Source organism: Chaetodon trifascialis, chromosome 11 (genome assembly GCF_039877785.1).
Source record: "Chaetodon trifascialis isolate fChaTrf1 chromosome 11, fChaTrf1.hap1, whole genome shotgun sequence".
NCBI lineage: Eukaryota > Metazoa > Chordata > Actinopteri > Chaetodontiformes > Chaetodontidae > Chaetodon > Chaetodon trifascialis.
Genome location: NC_092066.1, coordinates 1,550,884 through 1,569,548, shown reverse-complemented (window position 1 = coordinate 1,569,548; position 18,665 = coordinate 1,550,884). Strand labels below are relative to the sequence as shown.

Sequence of the window (18,665 nt, the reverse complement as noted above, 5' to 3'; positions counted from 1 at the left end):
CACATAAAACACATGCAACAGAAAAAAACGCTGCAGGAGAAAAATGCTGCAATCACAGAAACGAAGCAGAAAAAAAAACTTACAAAACCCACAAAATGAATGCGACAGAAAAACGCTGCAAATTCACTCCACAAAACTGAAGTGGACTCGACCTGAGGGATGAACTGGTCCGCAAGCAGAAGAAGAAGAAGAAGAAGAAGAAGAAAGTTGGCTGAAAGTGTTTAAAAGAAAGACATAAAGGAAAACTTCTTCTTCTTCTTTTCGATATTTGCAGTGTTTTTCTGTTGCATTTGTTTTACGTGTTTGTGTGTTTTTGGCTTTGCGTCATTCCTGTGTTTGCAGCGTTTTGCCGTTTGCGGCGCGTTTGCCCTTGTCAGCCACCGTACAAACAGGATAATCACACCAAACTTCACTGCTCAGTTCGTGAAGCTGTAAAACAGCTTCAACACATTCGTCATTTTAACATCTTTCCAACCTTTTCCTTCAGACCTCCTGAGAGAGAAAGAACATTAACGACGGTCATTTGCTTCAGAGCTCGTATTTCGCTGCTCTTCCCTCAAAGTTCAAGCTGACAAATTAAAGTCCGCTCAGTTTTTGTTAAGCGTCCTCCAGTCAGACTGAGAGGTTTGAGCAGAAATGTTCATTACTGTCATTTTCTGATGAATAACGAGCTGAATATCAGCAACAGATCTGATTCTGCTCTTTACTCAATGCATCCGTGTCTGTCTACCCACAATCCTTTGTGTTTTGGGGTGTTTATATGAAGCTGATACCAGAGCGGTTTCACAGACGTCTGACGTGATGGAGAACTGTTGTTTTTCTGTGTTCTACTGAAACGAATAAGACAGTCTGAAAGCTTCAGTAATGGAATAAAATATACTGAAAACCACAAACGCCGTGAAATAAGCCGATATTCCTAATTTTGGGAAAAGAACAGAAACTCGGAGCTGAGAGGCCGACGTAGCTCGTTCGCTGGCTCAGGGCAGGTTTGGGTTTTTCACCAAGCTTCTCTTTGAAACGACGGCCGGAGAGACGAGAGGACGGCGTTCAGGAGACGATTCCAGAAACAGCCAAGTTAAACAGGAAGTGAAATGTTCAGGCTGGTCAGCTTAGCTTAGCATAAAGAGGAAACGGGCTAGCCGGGCCTGGTTTCATCATCTTAGATCATCTTTGTTTAACCTGTTAAAATGCTGCGATGACCTCGTGCTTCATCTAAATAACAAATTTCCCACTTTTGAGTTCGAAATAATTGAATCCACGACGGCTCGAGATGACCGTTCTCCAGTTTTTACTTCAACCTTCAGCCAAACAGCTGAATGACGTCTTCCTTGGAAGGACACGTCCTACGACAGCATCTCATGAGATGAAGGTGGATGAACCAGAGCAGGAGACGCTGCAGAGTTCAGAGAACCAGATGTGAACATGGCAGCCGTGAACGCAGCCTTCCTCCCCTCTTGAGTCTCACATGATCAGCGTCAGAGCTATGGCGCCGCGTCCTTCGCTGACAATGCAGCGGTTTAATCCGATCCTCCTATTGTTCGTCTCCGAGTCCAAGTTAAAAGTGAAGGAAGTGACAGCGGCGGAGGAACCGTCCCGCCGCGGCGCTTTAGTCGCTCATATCAATGCACAGAGCGAGCCGCAGATAATGAAACCCTCCAGATTCAGTTTCATCTCCTCTTTGATCTCCAAACTCAACACTTGCATTGTGCAGCTGGCTGACGCTCGTTCCGTGGCGCTAATCTGTGTGTTTGCTTACGAGAGACTCCAGCGTGGCGGCTCCGGCTTAAAGAACAGTGGACTCACATTATGTCGGCTATCAGCAGAGATTCAGATTCTCCTGCTCTGTCTCTCCTCTGTGAGGACATTACTGTGTTTTAAAGAGACAGTCGGTAGTTTTATCCTGCTGTTACAGCAGCTTCACACGCAGGTTAACAGGCTGCCAAGTGGATTTACAGCTTGGTTTTACAACCTGAGTACAAATTAACATGAAGTCTGAGGCCGTTTCTTCAGCTGTGCTAGCAGTGAGCATGTCACGTTCCCCAGAGGATGAATCCGACCCACTTTTATGATCGTCTGACGTTTCATGAAGCGCCATCACCAGGTCAACATTGGAACTGCTCTAACACTTTGGCTTCTGACCAGATACCTGCAGAACGTCAGCCTCAGCGGAGTCTGACTGCAGGTTCAGTGTTTACGTTCACGGTGAGCGCGACGCGTTGGAGGTCCGTCAGTCCAGACGGGAAAAAACACGCAGAGTTAACAAAACGTACAAGATTACGAAGAAAACACAGAGCGCAGCCGAGCCAACGTGAAGCCGAGCCACTGGGCCGCTGACGCTCTGTCAGCTGTTTGAGTGGGAATCACAAACGATCCGATTGGTGCACCTCGCTGTCAATCAACATGTCACAAACTGAGTCGTGATGCTCCTGTTTCTGGACTTCCTGTTAGTGTGACGTTATCTTCTCCCCAGAGCTCAGTTATCATCTTCACAGCGGCCGTTTGGGAGCGACTCATCATCATCATCATGTTTACTTCCTGCTGTTGTTTTAGTCACATTTGAACTTACAGTTACAGTTTAGGGTTAATTATAAAGCACAAAAGTGTCGTGTATCCTTTTCTGTTGTGTTGCATTTAAATGCTTCCTCCCATGTGAACACTGCCTATGTTAAACCAGCAGTGTGATAGCTGTCATGTATTCCAGAGCTGTTTGTGTTGGTGTTTGAAAGCCGGTGAACATCACGTACAATAAGCTCAAGATACTCACAAGCTGCAGCTGTTTGTAAAACTTTGCATGATTTAACGTCTGTGCACGTGTCGTCTGAACAGCATCCAGTAACTGGTGCCATCTTTCTGTCTCATTTCAGCTTCAGAAAACTCCTTTCATGAGAACGACGGCAGCAGCGAGGAGCGTTCAGCGTTAGCTTGTTAGCTGTCCGTCCATCTGTGCACAGACACACACACACACTGGGGACAGAGGAGCCTCCTTACCTAAGACCTTTACTTTGAAAGGACTGCTGTCGTCTTTCTTCCCCAGTTTCTCTTTATCAGCTGTGGAGGAAACAGACGCACAGTCAGTTATTCTGAACAGATCTCAGCCTTTTCATTCCTCAGTCTGAATGTCTGACTTCCTGTCTGCTGTGTCCTAGTGTCTTCACTCATCTGTTTATTGACTGTGTGTGCGTGTGTGTGTGAGGCCGGTGGGTGACGACAAACAAAACAAAGGCAGAAGCAGCAGGTTCGGTGTGTTGTGGTTATTTTTCTGTCTTCATGCTGTCTGCAGGAGGAGGAGCTGCTGGGAATGTTAAACAGAGCACGCACACACGCACACACACACACACACACACACACACACACACACGCGCACGCGCGCGCGCACGCACGCATGCACACACACACGCGCGCGCGTGCACGCACGCATGCACACACACACACACACACACACACACACACACACACACACTCATCCATTTTTAATGCTTCATCATCCTGAGGAGGTATTGACAAAACTCTCTCTCCCCTCCTCTCTGTCTTTTCCTCCCCCCACCCTCCCACTCCTCGCCCTCCCTCCCTTATCATCATCCTCCCTCCCTCCCTCTCTCATGCCTGCTCTGTCTCTCCCCCTCTCTCCCCCTCCAGACCTCTCCCTCCTTCTTTCTCTCTTTGTGTTGTCAAATACAGAAAAGCGACAACGGTGCCAATTACGTAACAATCCGTCGACGTCTGAACGCAACAAACAGCGAACGGAGGGCGTCGGTTTGTTTGTGGCCAGAAAGCAAACGGACAAACTGTGGACTGAATGATGGCAGATTAATATGAAGTCGGGTTCAGACTGCATGATATCAGCCTGATAACAGCCCACGGCGGTTTTATTCTGTGCGGTGAAACACCAGAGTCACAGAGCACTTTAGAAATGATGGACTGGAGGCCGCCCTGTGCTCGGTCTGCTGATCTGACCTGCATGCACGATGCGTTCATGCAAATCCGAGGTTACACGTCAGCACGTCGAGCTCTTCCCGCGTCAGAAAGACATGCTGTATGTTGTGTCTCCTCTTCATGTTCCTGCACGACACGCCTCCTTTGTGCGGCTCATTCTTCAGAACGTGGTCGATTTGCTCTCTAATAATGATGCTTACAGTCATTTCCAGTGGTGGCGTGTAACTGCTACTCCACTGCATTTCAGAGGACTGAACATTAAGCTGACAGGTGAAAATCCAGCACCATCACACACGATAAGATGATGAAATATGATGCATGATTAAAGAGTAACGCAGAGGTTTTGTCAGCTATTTTGACCTTTGACCCCCGAGAAAGACAAGGATCCTTCGTCATGCTTCAGATGCCCCTCAGCATTACCGAGGGACCTTTGGAGGGGCCGGACCCCGACGTTTGGAAGCTACAGTACCTCACAGTTGCGCACTGATGCATCAGGATTCAAAGGTAACAACGCGTCTGTCATGCATCCATATGATGTCATGATGTGCGTCCACTCGTCCGTCTGTCTGCCTGCGTCTCATGAATTGGCCTCTTTCTCTCTGCGTGAACGTGGATGTTGACGTGTTGCTCTGCAGCATTTAGAGCAGAGTGGAGCTTCTCGTGCTGTGTGAAGAGCTCAGTCATTACTCTCAGCTCGTCACCGCCGCTGCTAGCTTGTAGTCTGTAGCCTAAACGAGCTGCTTAGCTCTGCGGACGCTGACTCACATCATGACTTTCACTTTGTCATTTGTCAGACTTCACACGGCTCCCTCCTGAGACACTGTGGGCTTCATGCAGCGCTAATGTCAGCACGTTGAGATGCTAACAACGACAATGCTAGCATGTTGATGTTCAGCAGGTGTAATGTTCACCTTCTAAGTTTAGCATGTTAGCACTCTTACTTGCTAATTTGCACTTAGCACAAAGTGCCGCTGAACAAACCAAACTGTTGAACAAGGTCTCATTTTAGCCTGACGATGGCGCTGTTAGAGAGCTTTTAAGAAGACTTTAAAATTCATCGTCTGGGGAACATAAATGTGTGAACTGTATCTCACAGGAATCATTGACATATATGTACACAGAGCAAATATCATATCAGTGCATCAAATAGTGCAAATAAAGATATTTCACACATGTCAGCCTCACGGTGCTGCTAGCGTGGCTAAAAATAAAGTGTTATGCTAATAACGGCTGATAAATCTCACTGCCAAAAAGAACAGAAGTGGTGAAAGAAACAGTTTAAGCTTCGCAGTTTTGTCCAGAAACAGTAAAAATGACTGAATTTCTTCGCTGTGGAAACACTTCAAATCAAACCCTTTGACTCTGGTCTCTGGCGTTTGGTGAATCTTGGCCCGACGCCTCGAGGAGACAGCAGATCAGCAGAGAGGGCAGGTGCTCTTCACCTCAGGGTGCTGGACACCCACATGCCCACCCCACCCACCACCTCCCCGAGCCAATCAGACGCTTGGTCGCCGGCCACCTAAAGCCGTAACCGCCGACAAGAAATCCATAAATCCCGCCGGGTTACCGTTTCCTGCCAACACCCAGACGGAGCTCAGAGTGTGTCTCCAATAAGACGACACACCGTGATTCAAGGCGAGTCCATCAACATGAATCTGATCTTCGCAGACACTCGGAGGATGTGTGTGCTGGCACGGCCTGAAAACATCACACAGCAAACTGTGACTGCAAATGAGGTTTTCAGAATAAATGCTCGCACCACCCCCTCCTCTGAAAACTCCTCCAGAGGAAGATCAGAGGAAATAAGAGCTTTTATTTCCTCCTTAAAAGCTGCTGTGGATCTTACGAACGACATGTAAACGTTTCACAGCTCGGCCAGACTTTCCTCTCATTTTCACTGCAGCTGCAAACCAGTTTTTGGGATAAACGTCTAACAGAGAAATTAGACAATGAAGAGGAAAGCTGCACATGAGTATTGACAGAAATGTGTCGCAACATCAAAAGTTAAAAAAAAGTCCAACGGTAGCAACGTTAGCGTCTGACGTCTGGGAATGTCTTCTTCATGTGCTCTTTCATCCGCATTTAAATCACAATTTTGGCCAATTTTAGACTCTTTTAGGTTCTTCTTCAGCTGCTTTTGTTCAGCCTGCATTTAACTTTTGGCGACTTCTTTTGTTTTAAGGCTGAAGTGAAGCAGCTCTAATGAGAAAATAGAGTTTAGAAATGCTCGTCTGTGCGTGACCGTCAGTTAAAACCAACCCACACACAGATGCTGAACAAAGGAGACTGCAGCCAGAGACCCTGAGCCTTTCACAACTCAACACAACACAGGCGTCGTTTTGCTACCTGACAATGAGCTCTTGATATCTTCAGAATCAAACCAGTTCACAGCAGCGCCGGCGGATGGATGCCACAGAATGAGTGAACACATGAATTAGGAAGTGTTGTTACCGTCTGAGGTGAAACTATCGACCCTGAGGGGAAATTCAAAAAGCTCTGCAGCGGTTTAGAAAATGAGCTCCACATTTAAGCCAACCAGCAGCAACGTTTAGGCGACAAACACGCCAATAAAAGATTTATTATTCTGAAACGGGCCTCTGCTTAATGAATACTTTTACTTGTGATACTTCAAGTTTTGATGTTAATACTTTTGCCGTTTTTCCACACTGTGACATCACTTCTTCCGTCGTCGGTAAGCTTCGCTTCAAAGCTGAACCTCGACGAGCTCGCTCTCAGCTTCTGGCTCCGAAAAGCTGATTTCTGACAGATTTGTGGAGTAAAACCTGAGCAGACATACGAAGCAGCAGTTAGTCTTGACCAAATAATTCCTTGGGGAACGGGGTGTGGATTAATGCCTGGTGTAATCAAAGCTCAGCTCCCATGGAAGCAAACGGCACGCTTGGTTTGTGGGTTAATTGAAAGCACTGGTGATTAGACATTCATTTGTCTGACACGGTTTCAATAATGAGGCTGATTTATGGACGAGATGAAACAGTCACAGTTGTGCAGTCAGCAGTGTTCACGGAGGGCGAAACAACATCAATCCTGCATTTTACTACATCAGCAAGTTAATGTGGAATAATGATCCCCGTCTGCAGCACTTAAATGATGCTGGAGGTGGAGGAATTAAGCAGGGAGGAGTAATATCCGCGATTCAGGGAGAATTATAGACGCAGACTTACACTGAAGAAAAGTTTCTCCTCAGCGAAGGTGAGAAAGAGACTTCATGGATGTCAGACGGAGGAAGTGAAGCAGTTTGAATGAAAAGCATGAAAAACAAGGAAGGAAAGAAAGAAAAGAAGAAGAAAGGAAGAGTGGCGGATATAAATAAAAGGAGAAAGAAATCAGCGGATGTATGTGGAGAGATTCAGGAGAGCAAGAAAAACAGGAGAGAAGGAGGGAAGAAAAACGGAAGAAAAAAGAAAACATGGAAATAAAGAACGACACGTGGCATGAAAGTGAAAAGCAGGAAGGTCAAAATGAAGAAAGAACAAAGGAAAAGATGAAAAGACTAAAAGAAAGAAAGACTGAAGAAATAAGAAGAGAAAAAGAACGGAAAGAATGAAGTGAGAAAAGAAGGAAAGACTGAGGAAATAATCAGAGAAGGAAGAAAGAAAGAAAGAAAGAAAAAAGAAGGAAATATGAAAGGAAGAGTGAGGAAGGACTAAAGAAGGAAACAATGAAGAAAGGAAAAATTGGAAAATTAGGAAAGAAGAAAGAAAGAATGACAAATACTGAGAAACAAAGAGCAAAAAGACGAGAGGAGGAGAAGAAATGGGGAAATAAGGAAAACAAAAATGAAGGAAAGGAAGGGAAGAAGAAGGAGCAACATAAGGAAAGAGGGAAGAGAAGAAGAAAGGGAAAACTAAAATAAAAACAGACGGAAAAAAGAAAGAATGAAACACACACCAAGCTCCCTGCTCGCCAAAGACACCGCCCTCTTCTCTGAGCGTCTTTGAATCCAACGCTCCTCATTGGCTGAACCGCATGATGGCGTCAGGACTCCACCGACGCCGGCGCTTCCTGCCGGCCGCCACAAAGCTGCATGTGGAGCTTTAGAGCCTCCGCCCACGCCCGATCGCCCGTTCACGTCAGTGAACAGCATGATGACTGAGAGCTGAACAGATTGTCGAGGCCCGGTGACATTTAATCAGTCAGCGACCTCAGCGAGAGCGGTGAGCAGTGAATGCACCTGCGGACAGGTGAGGCGTGTCTGTCACAGCCTGGCAGATCGTCTTCCTGTGTGCCACAGAGCTGCACTATCCTCCAAAAACTCCTGAACACATGTGGTTACACGTGAGCCCACAGTGTCCTGGTTTAGGCTAACTTTACGCTAACTTCAAGCTAACTTTATGCTAACTTCAAGCTAACTTTAGACTAACTTCAAGCTAACTTTAGGCTAACTTCAAGCTAACTTTAGGCTAACTTTAAGCTAACTTTATGCTAACTTCAAGCTAACTTTAGGCTAACTTCAAGCTAACTTTAGGCTAACTTTATGCTAACTTCAAGCTGACTTTACGCTAACTTCAAGCTGACTTTAGGCTAACTTTAAGCTAACTTTAGGCTAACTTCAAGCTAACTTTAGGCTAACTTAGGCAGCTCTGTCTGCTGTTTGCACTCCCTCTTGTGTAACTGAGGGATGTTCAAACTCAGATGTTGTGTTTTTTTTGTCACCAGCGAAGCTTAAATCTAACCTCCGACCTCTCGTCCTGGTTCAGTATGAAAGCTAACACACAGCTCATACGTACACACTTCAACCAAGACAAAAGCTTTGAGGAAGAGGAGCTTCACTGCTGCTGCTAGTCCACAAACCACAGAGCGTCCCTGCTTTGTTCAGCACTGCTATGTGTCCCCTGGAGACATGTCTACTGTTGTCTGTCCCACCTGCAGTGTGTTTGTTTGCCTGTGTGGTGTGTATCTGCAGTGTGTTGTGTGTATCTGCTTGTGTCTCTTCAGTTGTGTTGGTCTCTCTCTGGATTGTGTTTGCATTAATTTAATGATCTGTATCATCAGGACTTCTTGCGACACACCGCTGTGAAACACTGACGAAACGTGATGTAAATGGAATAAACTGCAGGTGTTTGATTTGTCGTATTTCATTATTTTTGTGTTTTCTGTGGCTCTAAAGGGCTCAAATGTAAAACGCAGCAGAATCGATCTGACCGCCGTCGTCCAGTGATGATGACGTCACTGGATGGTGACACGTGTGGTTCGTCAGACGGGGCCTTACCGGGACACCTGCCCAGGTGTTTGACGTCGATCTGCTCCTGCTTCATACACGACGCCTCTCGGACCAGACAGGGGTTGTTGTAGGAGTTCCCGTCGGTGGCGCACACCGGGTTTTCATTGTGGCCGCTGCAGTCGATGTTGCATATGCACCTGAGGAAGAGGAGTCGTGCGTCAGGAGCGTTTCTGTCTGGAAATGAACGTCTTGTCTGCGGAGCCTGAACGTGTTTCTGCTCTCATCTGCACTAAAGCATCAGCCGGCACGTTCAGAGACGTCTGAATGAAGACACAGCTCATTAATTCACCGCAGTCTGCTCAGAAGAAGATGCATTCACAGATTCTGAAGAGCTTTTTCAGACATGGAGACGTATTTTCTTACAGACAGTGAAATAATCATCTTTCCAAACATCTCACTCAGAGTCGAAGCCCGGGGAACTTCAGGAACCTTCATTCTCACTCGGTTGAGATCAAACCTTCTCTAAAGATCTACAGAACATGTTTAAAGAGACGTTCATCTTTTCCTCGTTTCACTGCGATGAGGAAGGCTGGTCGTCTCAGTTTGACTCTGAGTGAATAAAAGTATTCAATAAAAACATCAAGGTGAGTTTAAGACCTCACTAATTCAATAATACATAGAACATATTTCAATTTCACATCATAACTCAACAGCAGATATTCACTTTGGGTTTTTAGAAATGGGAAGACGGTCCGCCGTTTGGTAAAAATGTCCATTTGTAAGTAACTTGTGGCGGTGAAGATGAAAGTACAATATCTAGTTGAGTAAACATACTTGGTCGCATTCGTCCACTCACCAGACGTCCTCAGAGTCTTCATCGCACTCGGCTCCATATTTACACGTGCTGCATTTGGTGAACTTCTTCCCGACGTCGGAGCCTGAACCTTCATCGTCTGCGAGAAACGACAGAGAAGAAGAAGAAACGCTGTCTGAGCGCAGACTGTGAAGCAGCTGTCAGCCGTGTAACGGAGGAAAAACCAGTCACTCAAAGCAGCTTCATCATCAACAGCCTGTTTTCAGTCACGTGACGTTAAATTCAGGAGGACGAGATGGAGGAAGGTTCTGGGCTGGTTTAGATGAAATTATGAGAAAGAGCTTGAAACAGAAAACAGAAAAAAATGCAATTTTTCACCTGAACTGAAGGTTTTGCTGTTATTGAGGCAGCAGATAAAACAACCAGCTGCTCATTCAGACGTCGTTCTGCTCGAGAAAACAAATGAAAACACAAAAGTTTGGAGGAAAACAGCTTTTCTGTTGGTCCACGACCTCGATACCAAAGAGCTGCGGGATGACGAGCGCAGCTCATATTGTCCTGAGGATTAACGAGCAGCGACGTTCAGCGCCGCCGTGCTGAATGTTGACGTTCGCGTTACGGTTGTTTGCTCGGTTAACCACGGCACTGAAGAAGAGGATCGTCTCTAAACAAGGCGGTACGTTATTTACGCTCAGCCGTCTTAAGTGAGCCTGTTAGCGCCGATTGAACAAGTGTTGGTCGTGTTGTTTGTAGCTGTTACCTTAAATCATCGCCGTAGATTTAACAGCTAAAGGTACATCATTTCCACTGTTATCCGACTCCTCCCGACCGCAGTTAACGAGACATTTTTTCTGCTATTTTTCAGTCAATTCCTTGCATTTTTCACCCTTATAAACAACATTTTTTGATATCTGACAGCTTGAGCAGCTGTAAACAATAAAAAACATCGGCGTTTTCAAAGTGTGTTCTGGTCCTTCCAATGCAGAAATCACTTCCTGCCCTGCATCTGCAGTTGGCGAGTGATGTGACGTCAGATGAAAACAAGCTATTCAGACGTTTAACACGAGGAATCGAGGAGTCCTGTTATCATGTGATATTTTACATTAAGTTCATTAAACACCTAGAAAGAGAAAGCAGTCTGCGGCTTTTTAACGTTTCTCGTGACAGTTCAGAGAGCATTATGAATATATCTGGGGACATTTTGGAGGCAAACGTTCGGACTCAGAGTGAAGACACTGACTAACACCTGGCTCAGGTCTGAAGGCTGTAATGACTCTTTTCTACTTCTCCCTCCATTTCTCATCTTTTCCGTCTTCATCTCCATCTGAAGCCTCTTTTCTTTCAGCCTCGCCGTGTTCGCTTTCTTTTTCATTTTTTCATCCTTCAACAACATAATCAGATTTTATTATTATTATCATTGCACTCCTTTCCAGAACAGTGACTTAATTTCATTTCCAAAACAACCTCCAGCTCACATCAGTCTCTGAGCGCCGCCGCCGCCGCCGTCTCCGCCATCAACACACGACACGGCTCACACACTTTTCTATCAGACACAGCTGAGTGTGCCAAGAGGCTCCTGAAGCTTATCGGCCAAATGGAAACAGAGCCACGCATTATCATCTCATGATATTATTATTATCATTACAGGGGATGCGTTTAATGCCATCTCGCATGACAGCGTCCATTTTCCAGCAGAGAGCGAGTTCAGAGCAGACGAGGCGGTAACAACCGGAACATCAAATATCAAAGAGCCGCAGGGATTATTCATGGCTGCCTTTCATCACGCCGCCGTCTTCATGATTCATCCAGTGTGATTTTGTGCTGTAACAGAGGAAGAGCTCGGTGTTGTCGAGAGGAAGGAAATGAATCCACAGCGAACGACCAACCTGCAAGACTTCCACCTGAAGTCCTCAAATCCCCTGTTCAATAAGTCACAGCAGCTGTTTGTACAGAGCGCACAGGTAAACACGACAACAGCAACACACCTGAGGCAAGGACTGTGGTCAAAGCATCAGCAGGAAGAAGAAGGAAAGAGCGGCGGAGACAAAGGCGAGAAAACAACGAGGGAAAACAGGAAAGAGAAGAAAAGGAGGAGGAAAAGTGTCAAACTGTGTTTGCTCAGCTGACGTCACATGACCCGAGGACGGAACAGTCACATGACCCGAGGACGGAACAGTCACATGACCCGAGGACGGAGCAGTCACATGACCCGAGGACGGAGCAGTCACATGACCCGAGGACAGAGCAGTCACATGACCCGAGGACAGACAGTCACATGACCCGAGGACAGACAGTCACATGACCCGAGGACGGAGCAGTCACATGACCCGAGGACAGAGCAGTCACATGACCCGAGGACAGAGCAGTCACATGACCCGAGGACAGACAGTCACATGACCCGAGGACAGAGCAGTCACATGACCCGAGGACAGAGCAGTCACATGACCCGAGGACAGACAGTCACATGACCCGAGGACGGAGCAGTCACATGACCCGAGGACAGAGCAGTCACATGACCCGAGGACAGACAGTCACATGACGTGAGGACAGACAGTCACATGACCCGAGGACGGAACAGTCACATGACCCGAGGACGGAGCAGTCACATGACCCGAGGACAGACAGTCACATGACGACGCCTCAGCAAACTCTACGGCGCTCGAATGATAAAAACAAAACAACAAAGAAAACAATTATTGTTTACACCCACACACACACACAAACATCCCAGCTCAGCGGAGTGGCGTGTGAACACCTGAACCAGCCGTCGCCTGCAGGACATGCAGGACTTTTACTTGGTACAGAGTACTTTTACTTCAGTGGAGGATGTGAATACTTCATCCACCGCAGGAGACGAGAGCAGAGGCCTCACTCTGGTGCAGATTTCTGCTCCGTTACTGTGAGAAAGAAGCGACTTTAAGAGTGACAACATGATTAAAACGACTTGAGAGGGTGGATGCCGAAGAGTGTGTGTGTGTGTGTGTGTGTGTGTGTGTGTGTGTGTGTGTGTGTGTGTGTGTGTGTGTGTCTCTGCGTGCGTGAGTGCCTGCTGGCTGACAGATTGGCCTGCTGCGTGTGGATGTATTGAACATGGAGAGCTCAGCCGGGGCTCGGAGGCTGCCGATCGATCGACGACGATCTGCAGCAGAGAGGCTCTTTGTTTGTTTGTGTGACGGCAGGAAGCTGCTGCTGCCTCACACACACACACACACACGCACACACACATGCACACACGCACGCACACACGCACACACACACACACACACACACACACACACACGCGCGCACACGCACGCACGCACACACGCACGCACACACGCACACACACACGCACGCACACACGCACGCACACACGCACGCACACACGCACACACACGCACACACACACACACCAGCAGCGTCAGCCGTCATGTGTTCATCCCAGAAATATCAACGCCTGCCAGTCCTTATTTGTCAGGCGGAGTCAAGGGGCTGATGGAGTCGAAGGTGGAGGTAGGTCACAGATTTTCACAGAGGACAGAATTTAGTGGACTTCAAGTGGAAAAAGGAAAAGAACTTAATGATCAGTACAGAATGAGCTCAGGGTTAACTGACGAAGACGTCTGTCTGTCTGTCTGTCTGTCTGTCTGTCTGTCTGTCTGTGCTCCCACACTCACACCTGTCCAGGTGTGTGTGACATCACGCACAGCTGGATACCTTCATTTATGACTGAAATCTTGTGACAGACAGCAGGATTTAACTGACTGTGCTCCAGCAGCACATCGACTGTTTAACGACCCTCTGGACCAATGAGGACATACGACGTACGTAAGGCTCTCAGGGATGGAGAGGATGAGCGGAGGTCAGGAGTTACACCAACCGTCACCACCAGCAGCTGCAGCGTCAGTGAAGTCGACATCAGCTGCATGTTCACTGCTCATCTTTAAAACACGTTCAAAGACGCTACAACCACCACGGAGGTACGCAGAGAGACGGGCGCTAAATTATGGGACACCTCGAGGATTTGGGACGTGTTGGAGCATCGCTGAGGCTCATTAGCTGAAGGTCGTTCATTAGCTGGATAAACAGACAGGGTGAGGCGGGGAGATGGTTCGTTCTCCTCTTCAAACATCAACTTTGGTCTGAGACGAAGGAAAAGAAATGACCGTTTAAAATCTGCTCAAAATCACACTTTTGTTTGCGGAGACGTCGTCTAAGCAAATACAAACTGACTCAACATGAAAAGTGTTTCATTGATTAATTACATAATCATTTAGCAGTGACAGCAGAAAACAGCCTCAGCTGTTCCAAAAATGAGAAAAAGAAGTTGTGCAGGCGACAAACTGCAGTGAAGAGATGGACCTGGCATCATCATGAGTCTCCTGTGGAGACGCAGAGCTTTGATCAACACTGAAGACCTCCTGCCACACGATCCGTTTCTGTCCGTGGAAACCGTTTCACAGGTGGAGGCTTGTTAGCGGACAGGTGTGCGCAGGTTTGGAGAGAGACAGACAAACAACGCAGCGAGCTAAAGTCAGGTTTAATAACTTGTCTCTCTGACTGGACACGTCCACCGCCTGCAGGGGAATCACCGGCTCCTCGGCTCAGCTGACGCCTCCTCCACACGCAGATGGCGGAGAAGCCGTCTCTCTGGGGACCGCCTCCAATTAAATCCCCCAGCAGCCGTATCAGACAACAAACGCCGCGGTCGGTGCTCGCAGATGGTCGCAAAATGTCTCTGTTGCCAGATTTGGCAGCGGCGAGGCTTTGAGCAAACATTAATCCATCCAACAGGGAGAGTTCAAGCAGAGAGTGGGGGGGCGGGGGGCAGATACAGAATGACTAAAAGACCCTCAAACGCTGCGTTCAGGCGTCATTCAGCCTATTCAGACCTCAGCAGGGGTCAGCCTCGGCTCGACTCAACGCTAATCGATTCATGTTTGACTTTCAATCAGAACAAAAGTGAAGCAGGAAATGAAATCTTTAAAAAACAAAACACTCACCGTCTCCGTCTCCTGAACCCGATCCAGGATCTGTAAAGACACAAGAGACACAAAACCTTCAGTTATCTCTTTATGAGCATCATTAAACGCTTCTCAATGGTCACAATTACAGACGTGCTTCTCTGCCACGGAGCATTTCATGAAGTTGGTCTAAAGTTGGTCTAGAGTTTTATTTATCAGTATAGCTGCAGTTTAATATGGGGGTCTATGGGGATTACTGGCTTTGGTGGCGGCCTCACGTGGTCATTTGATGAACTGCAGTTTTCAGCTTCAAGGTTACTGCCTGATCACAGCATGACCTTGTCTGCAGGTGCAGGTCTGCAGCTGGCTCTGCCTCCAATCTCTGCGCAGGACGTCACCTGTCACCTGCAGATCAGCTGACAGACTGCAGATCAGCTGACAGACTGCAGATCAGCTGACCTGCAGATCGGCTGACAGACTGCAGATCAGCTGACCTGCAGATCTGAAAGCCTCAGATGCATCAAGTCAGACTGGACCTGATTTTGGGTTTTTCATGAGATTAACACCCCGTGCGTGATAGTGTCATGCAGAGGCACACAGCAGTGTGTCAGCAGGTCTTTTCATTGGCTCAGCTCTGCAGCTCCATCAGGAAATGGACTCTGATGGTATAAATCTTGGCGCGGCAACCTTGAATTAAGAAATGGACGCCGTGTTTGGAGGTTCTGGCACGATGCTGGTGCATTAAGAAATGGACACCGGCTGCTTTGTTCAATTAAATTTCACCTTTAGCTGCTGCACTTCTTTACAAAGTCATGATGAGGTTAGTTTCCATGGAAAAGGAGGCAGAACTGGTCAGAGACTGAGTGCAGATATTAATGATGGTGTCGGCGTCTTACTGAGTAAATGTTAAGAGTTTGCTCTCAAACTGCAGGTGGAACTCAAAGGAAGAATGGGAGGTAAGTAGGAATGATGAACTGGGGAGGAAGGAAGGAAGGAAGGAAGGAAGGAAGGAAGGAAGGAAGGAAGGAAGGAAGGAAGGAAGGAAGGAAGGAGGTCAGTGGGTAGCTAGAAGAAAAGGAGAGTAGGTAGGAGGGAGGAAAGGTAGGTAACTACGTAGCAAGGTAAGTAGGAAGGAAAGGAGGAAAGCAGGTAGGTAGCTAGGAAGGTAAGACAGAGGGCAGGTAGAAGTGAAGGTCTGCAGGTAGAAAAGCCTGAAACAACATTTTAGTGCATTTAAATGAACACGTGTTGCATTCAGGTCCTCACCAAACGCTGATTACACCTGCCACCACCAGGTAAATCTCTCTGTGACTGGCAGGTGAGCAGAGTCTTAAATCTGGCGTCTGTGGTGACGTTCAGGCGCTGGAATGCAGCAGTGATGCATTTAATGTCACCCAGCAATGACTGGTTTACCAGCGCTGAAGGGAGTGGAGCGCAGCGAGCCCGGCGTCATCAGCTCGCCGACGCGTTCATGTAGTTACTCTCACGGCCAGAAGGGGGAGACAAAAGCTCTGCACTGCAAACTAAACTGACGTCCAAATTTCAAGCTGCAGATCTGAAGAGACAAAACTCTGTGATCAATAAACTTCACAGGTTCCGAATCAGCTGCTGTTAAATCAGAAGACCTGGTGCTCCAGCTTTGTCTTCCCGCCATAGAACTGCACGTCTCTATGGGAGAACGTCTGACCAGGACGTTGCAGAGCTCATTCTGCTGCTGCTCAGCGAATCAAGAAGTCGTCTTGTGGATAAAAGCCGAGCGTCTCTGCAGCAGCTGAAGAATCAGACGATGCCGCAGCAATAAAACCTGCTGAGGAGATGAAACATGGCTGATTCTGTGTTTAATGAAGCAGCTGCCTGCTTCCTCTGCTGCAGGCCACGTGTTTCCAAACGCTCAGCTTTTCCTGGTGTTTCTGATAACATTAAAATGAGGCCGGACAACATAAATATTCTTTCTTTATGTCTTGTCCAGCTTTGTGCCTCTTTTGAAGCTTCAGGTTAACTGTGACAAAATCCTCCTTTCAGAAATGATCCAAAAGATTTTCCAGCAGCAAACGCACTCGTGACGTTGAGTGTTCTGCTCAGAAACAGAAACGTGTCGGTCATTTTGCAAACAAGCAAAAAACCTAAAAGTTCGTTCTTGACCTTAAATTTGAACACTGAAACCAAAGTATGTGCGTGGCTGGATGATCAGAGGAGGAGTAAATAACTAATGCGCCGACCCAAATGTCAGACAACAACGTTCATATTCAGTGAAAAACATGAACCACATGCAGAGACAGGGACAGGAGACAGGGACCGACACCACGTCTTTTGTCCACTGTACATCTGAAACGTGCAGTTCACAGGAAGCGAAAGGTTTCAGAGGAAAAGGCTTTCAGACGTCACACTGTGTGAATCTGCCGTCTGCTGCAGGCGTCGCTCTCCTCCTCTCTGTCAGAGTAATAACTGTCCTGAGGCTGGCGTGGAGGTCGGACCTTCGGCCCGCCGCTGACCTGTGATCAGACCCCAGCGAGGAGCCGTCCTCCCTCCCATAACCTCGCAGTCTGCCGCTGAAAGAAGCCAAATCGCTGCATTTCCTCCTCGTCTCCCGCCCGAGGGAAAAAACTTAGCTGAGTATTTGCGCTGTTGCCTCGGCTCACAGCCGCCGAACGCTCCAATTACAGGAAGCATAAATCTCAGGGAGAGGAAATTGCAGAAGGACAGGAGGGAGGCGAGGGAAGCAGGGGGCATATCGCAGCGCCGGATCCCCAGTGTAACGGGTAATAAGAGCAGAGCGCCGGGCGGGGCCTCCTGGGAAATCAGGCCACTGGCCCTGCAGATGGAGTTGACCGCCACCACCTCCGCCGCTGCTGTGGTGTTACTATGTTTCCTCCACACATTTCTCAGGAGTGGGATGAGAACATAAACTCTGACCGGCCTGCAGAGACGTCTGAGTCCAGAGAGTCTGCAGCGTGTTTGATGGGAAAAATGCTAACCTGTTAGCGCTCTGTCTGCGTTAGCATGGGCCTGATTTATGGCTGGCGCTCATCCAGCTGTGGAGCATTAAACCTGCACGTTTTAGGAAATAAACTCGTGCCAATATCCCTCACACACTGCGTCTGAGTGTGCAGTCACACACTGCATGGCCAAGAGTGAGATGTGTGGAAACCCTCACGCTCCAGCATACAGTGATGTGTGCTGCTGTTTGTGTTCAAAGTCTCTGACCTTAATTAGCTTCATAGTGCTGTGGGATTGATCACAGTCATCGTTATGAAAGGCCAAGTGATGCAAAGTTAGGAGCTCACAGATAACCTGACCCCTCAAAACCCTGAATCAAGAAACCTTCAGAGAGATCTGCTGGTAGGATTGTTAGAAATTCAATTCAAACCCGTTCGCCTGTTGAAGACCTTCATGAAGCCTCTGCAGTGGTGCTGCTCTGTTCTACTGCTGGACCTGCACAAATATGAGCTTCATGGAAGAGTCATCAGAGGAGAAATGTTTGTAAAGGAACATCTAAACAAGCCTGACGTCACAATGAGCTGAGCAAAGACATGTTTGGAGAACGAAGGTGCAGAGTTCCATGAGAAGAACTGTCCAGCATGGCGGTGGACTGGATTCAATGAAACACCTGCAAATTCTGCAATCAAGCATCAAAGCTGCAGGTGAAAAGAGGATGGCCTCTACAACACGCATCAAAATCCACAACGAGCCACCTCCAGAGGACCAGGCTGAAGGTGCAAGACGAACCGAGAACCTGACAGAACCAGAAGCCTTCGAAAGGAAAGACCTGAAAGACCTTCAGCTGGATCCAAAC

General features: G+C 47.6%; 2 protein-coding genes across 2 annotated transcripts in view; one reads left to right on the top strand and one right to left on the bottom strand.

Moving 5' to 3' along the window:
• LOC139338735 (zinc finger protein 91-like) overlaps positions 1-18,665 on the top strand; it is a 299,694-nt gene that overhangs the window by 92,319 nt on the left and 188,710 nt on the right.
• The window catches only part of tmeff1a (transmembrane protein with EGF-like and two follistatin-like domains 1a), a 59,641-nt gene that overhangs the window by 7,444 nt on the left and 33,532 nt on the right, over positions 1-18,665 (bottom strand). Inside the window, exons 4-7 of the mRNA XM_070973702.1 lie at positions 14,912-14,941; positions 9,972-10,068; positions 9,164-9,312; positions 2,989-3,048 (exon numbers count right to left, since the gene is read on the bottom strand). Of these exons, the coding sequence (XP_070829803.1) occupies positions 2,989-3,048; positions 9,164-9,312; positions 9,972-10,068; positions 14,912-14,941 (336 nt within the window). The remainder of the gene's footprint in view (positions 1-2,988; positions 3,049-9,163; positions 9,313-9,971; positions 10,069-14,911; positions 14,942-18,665) is intronic.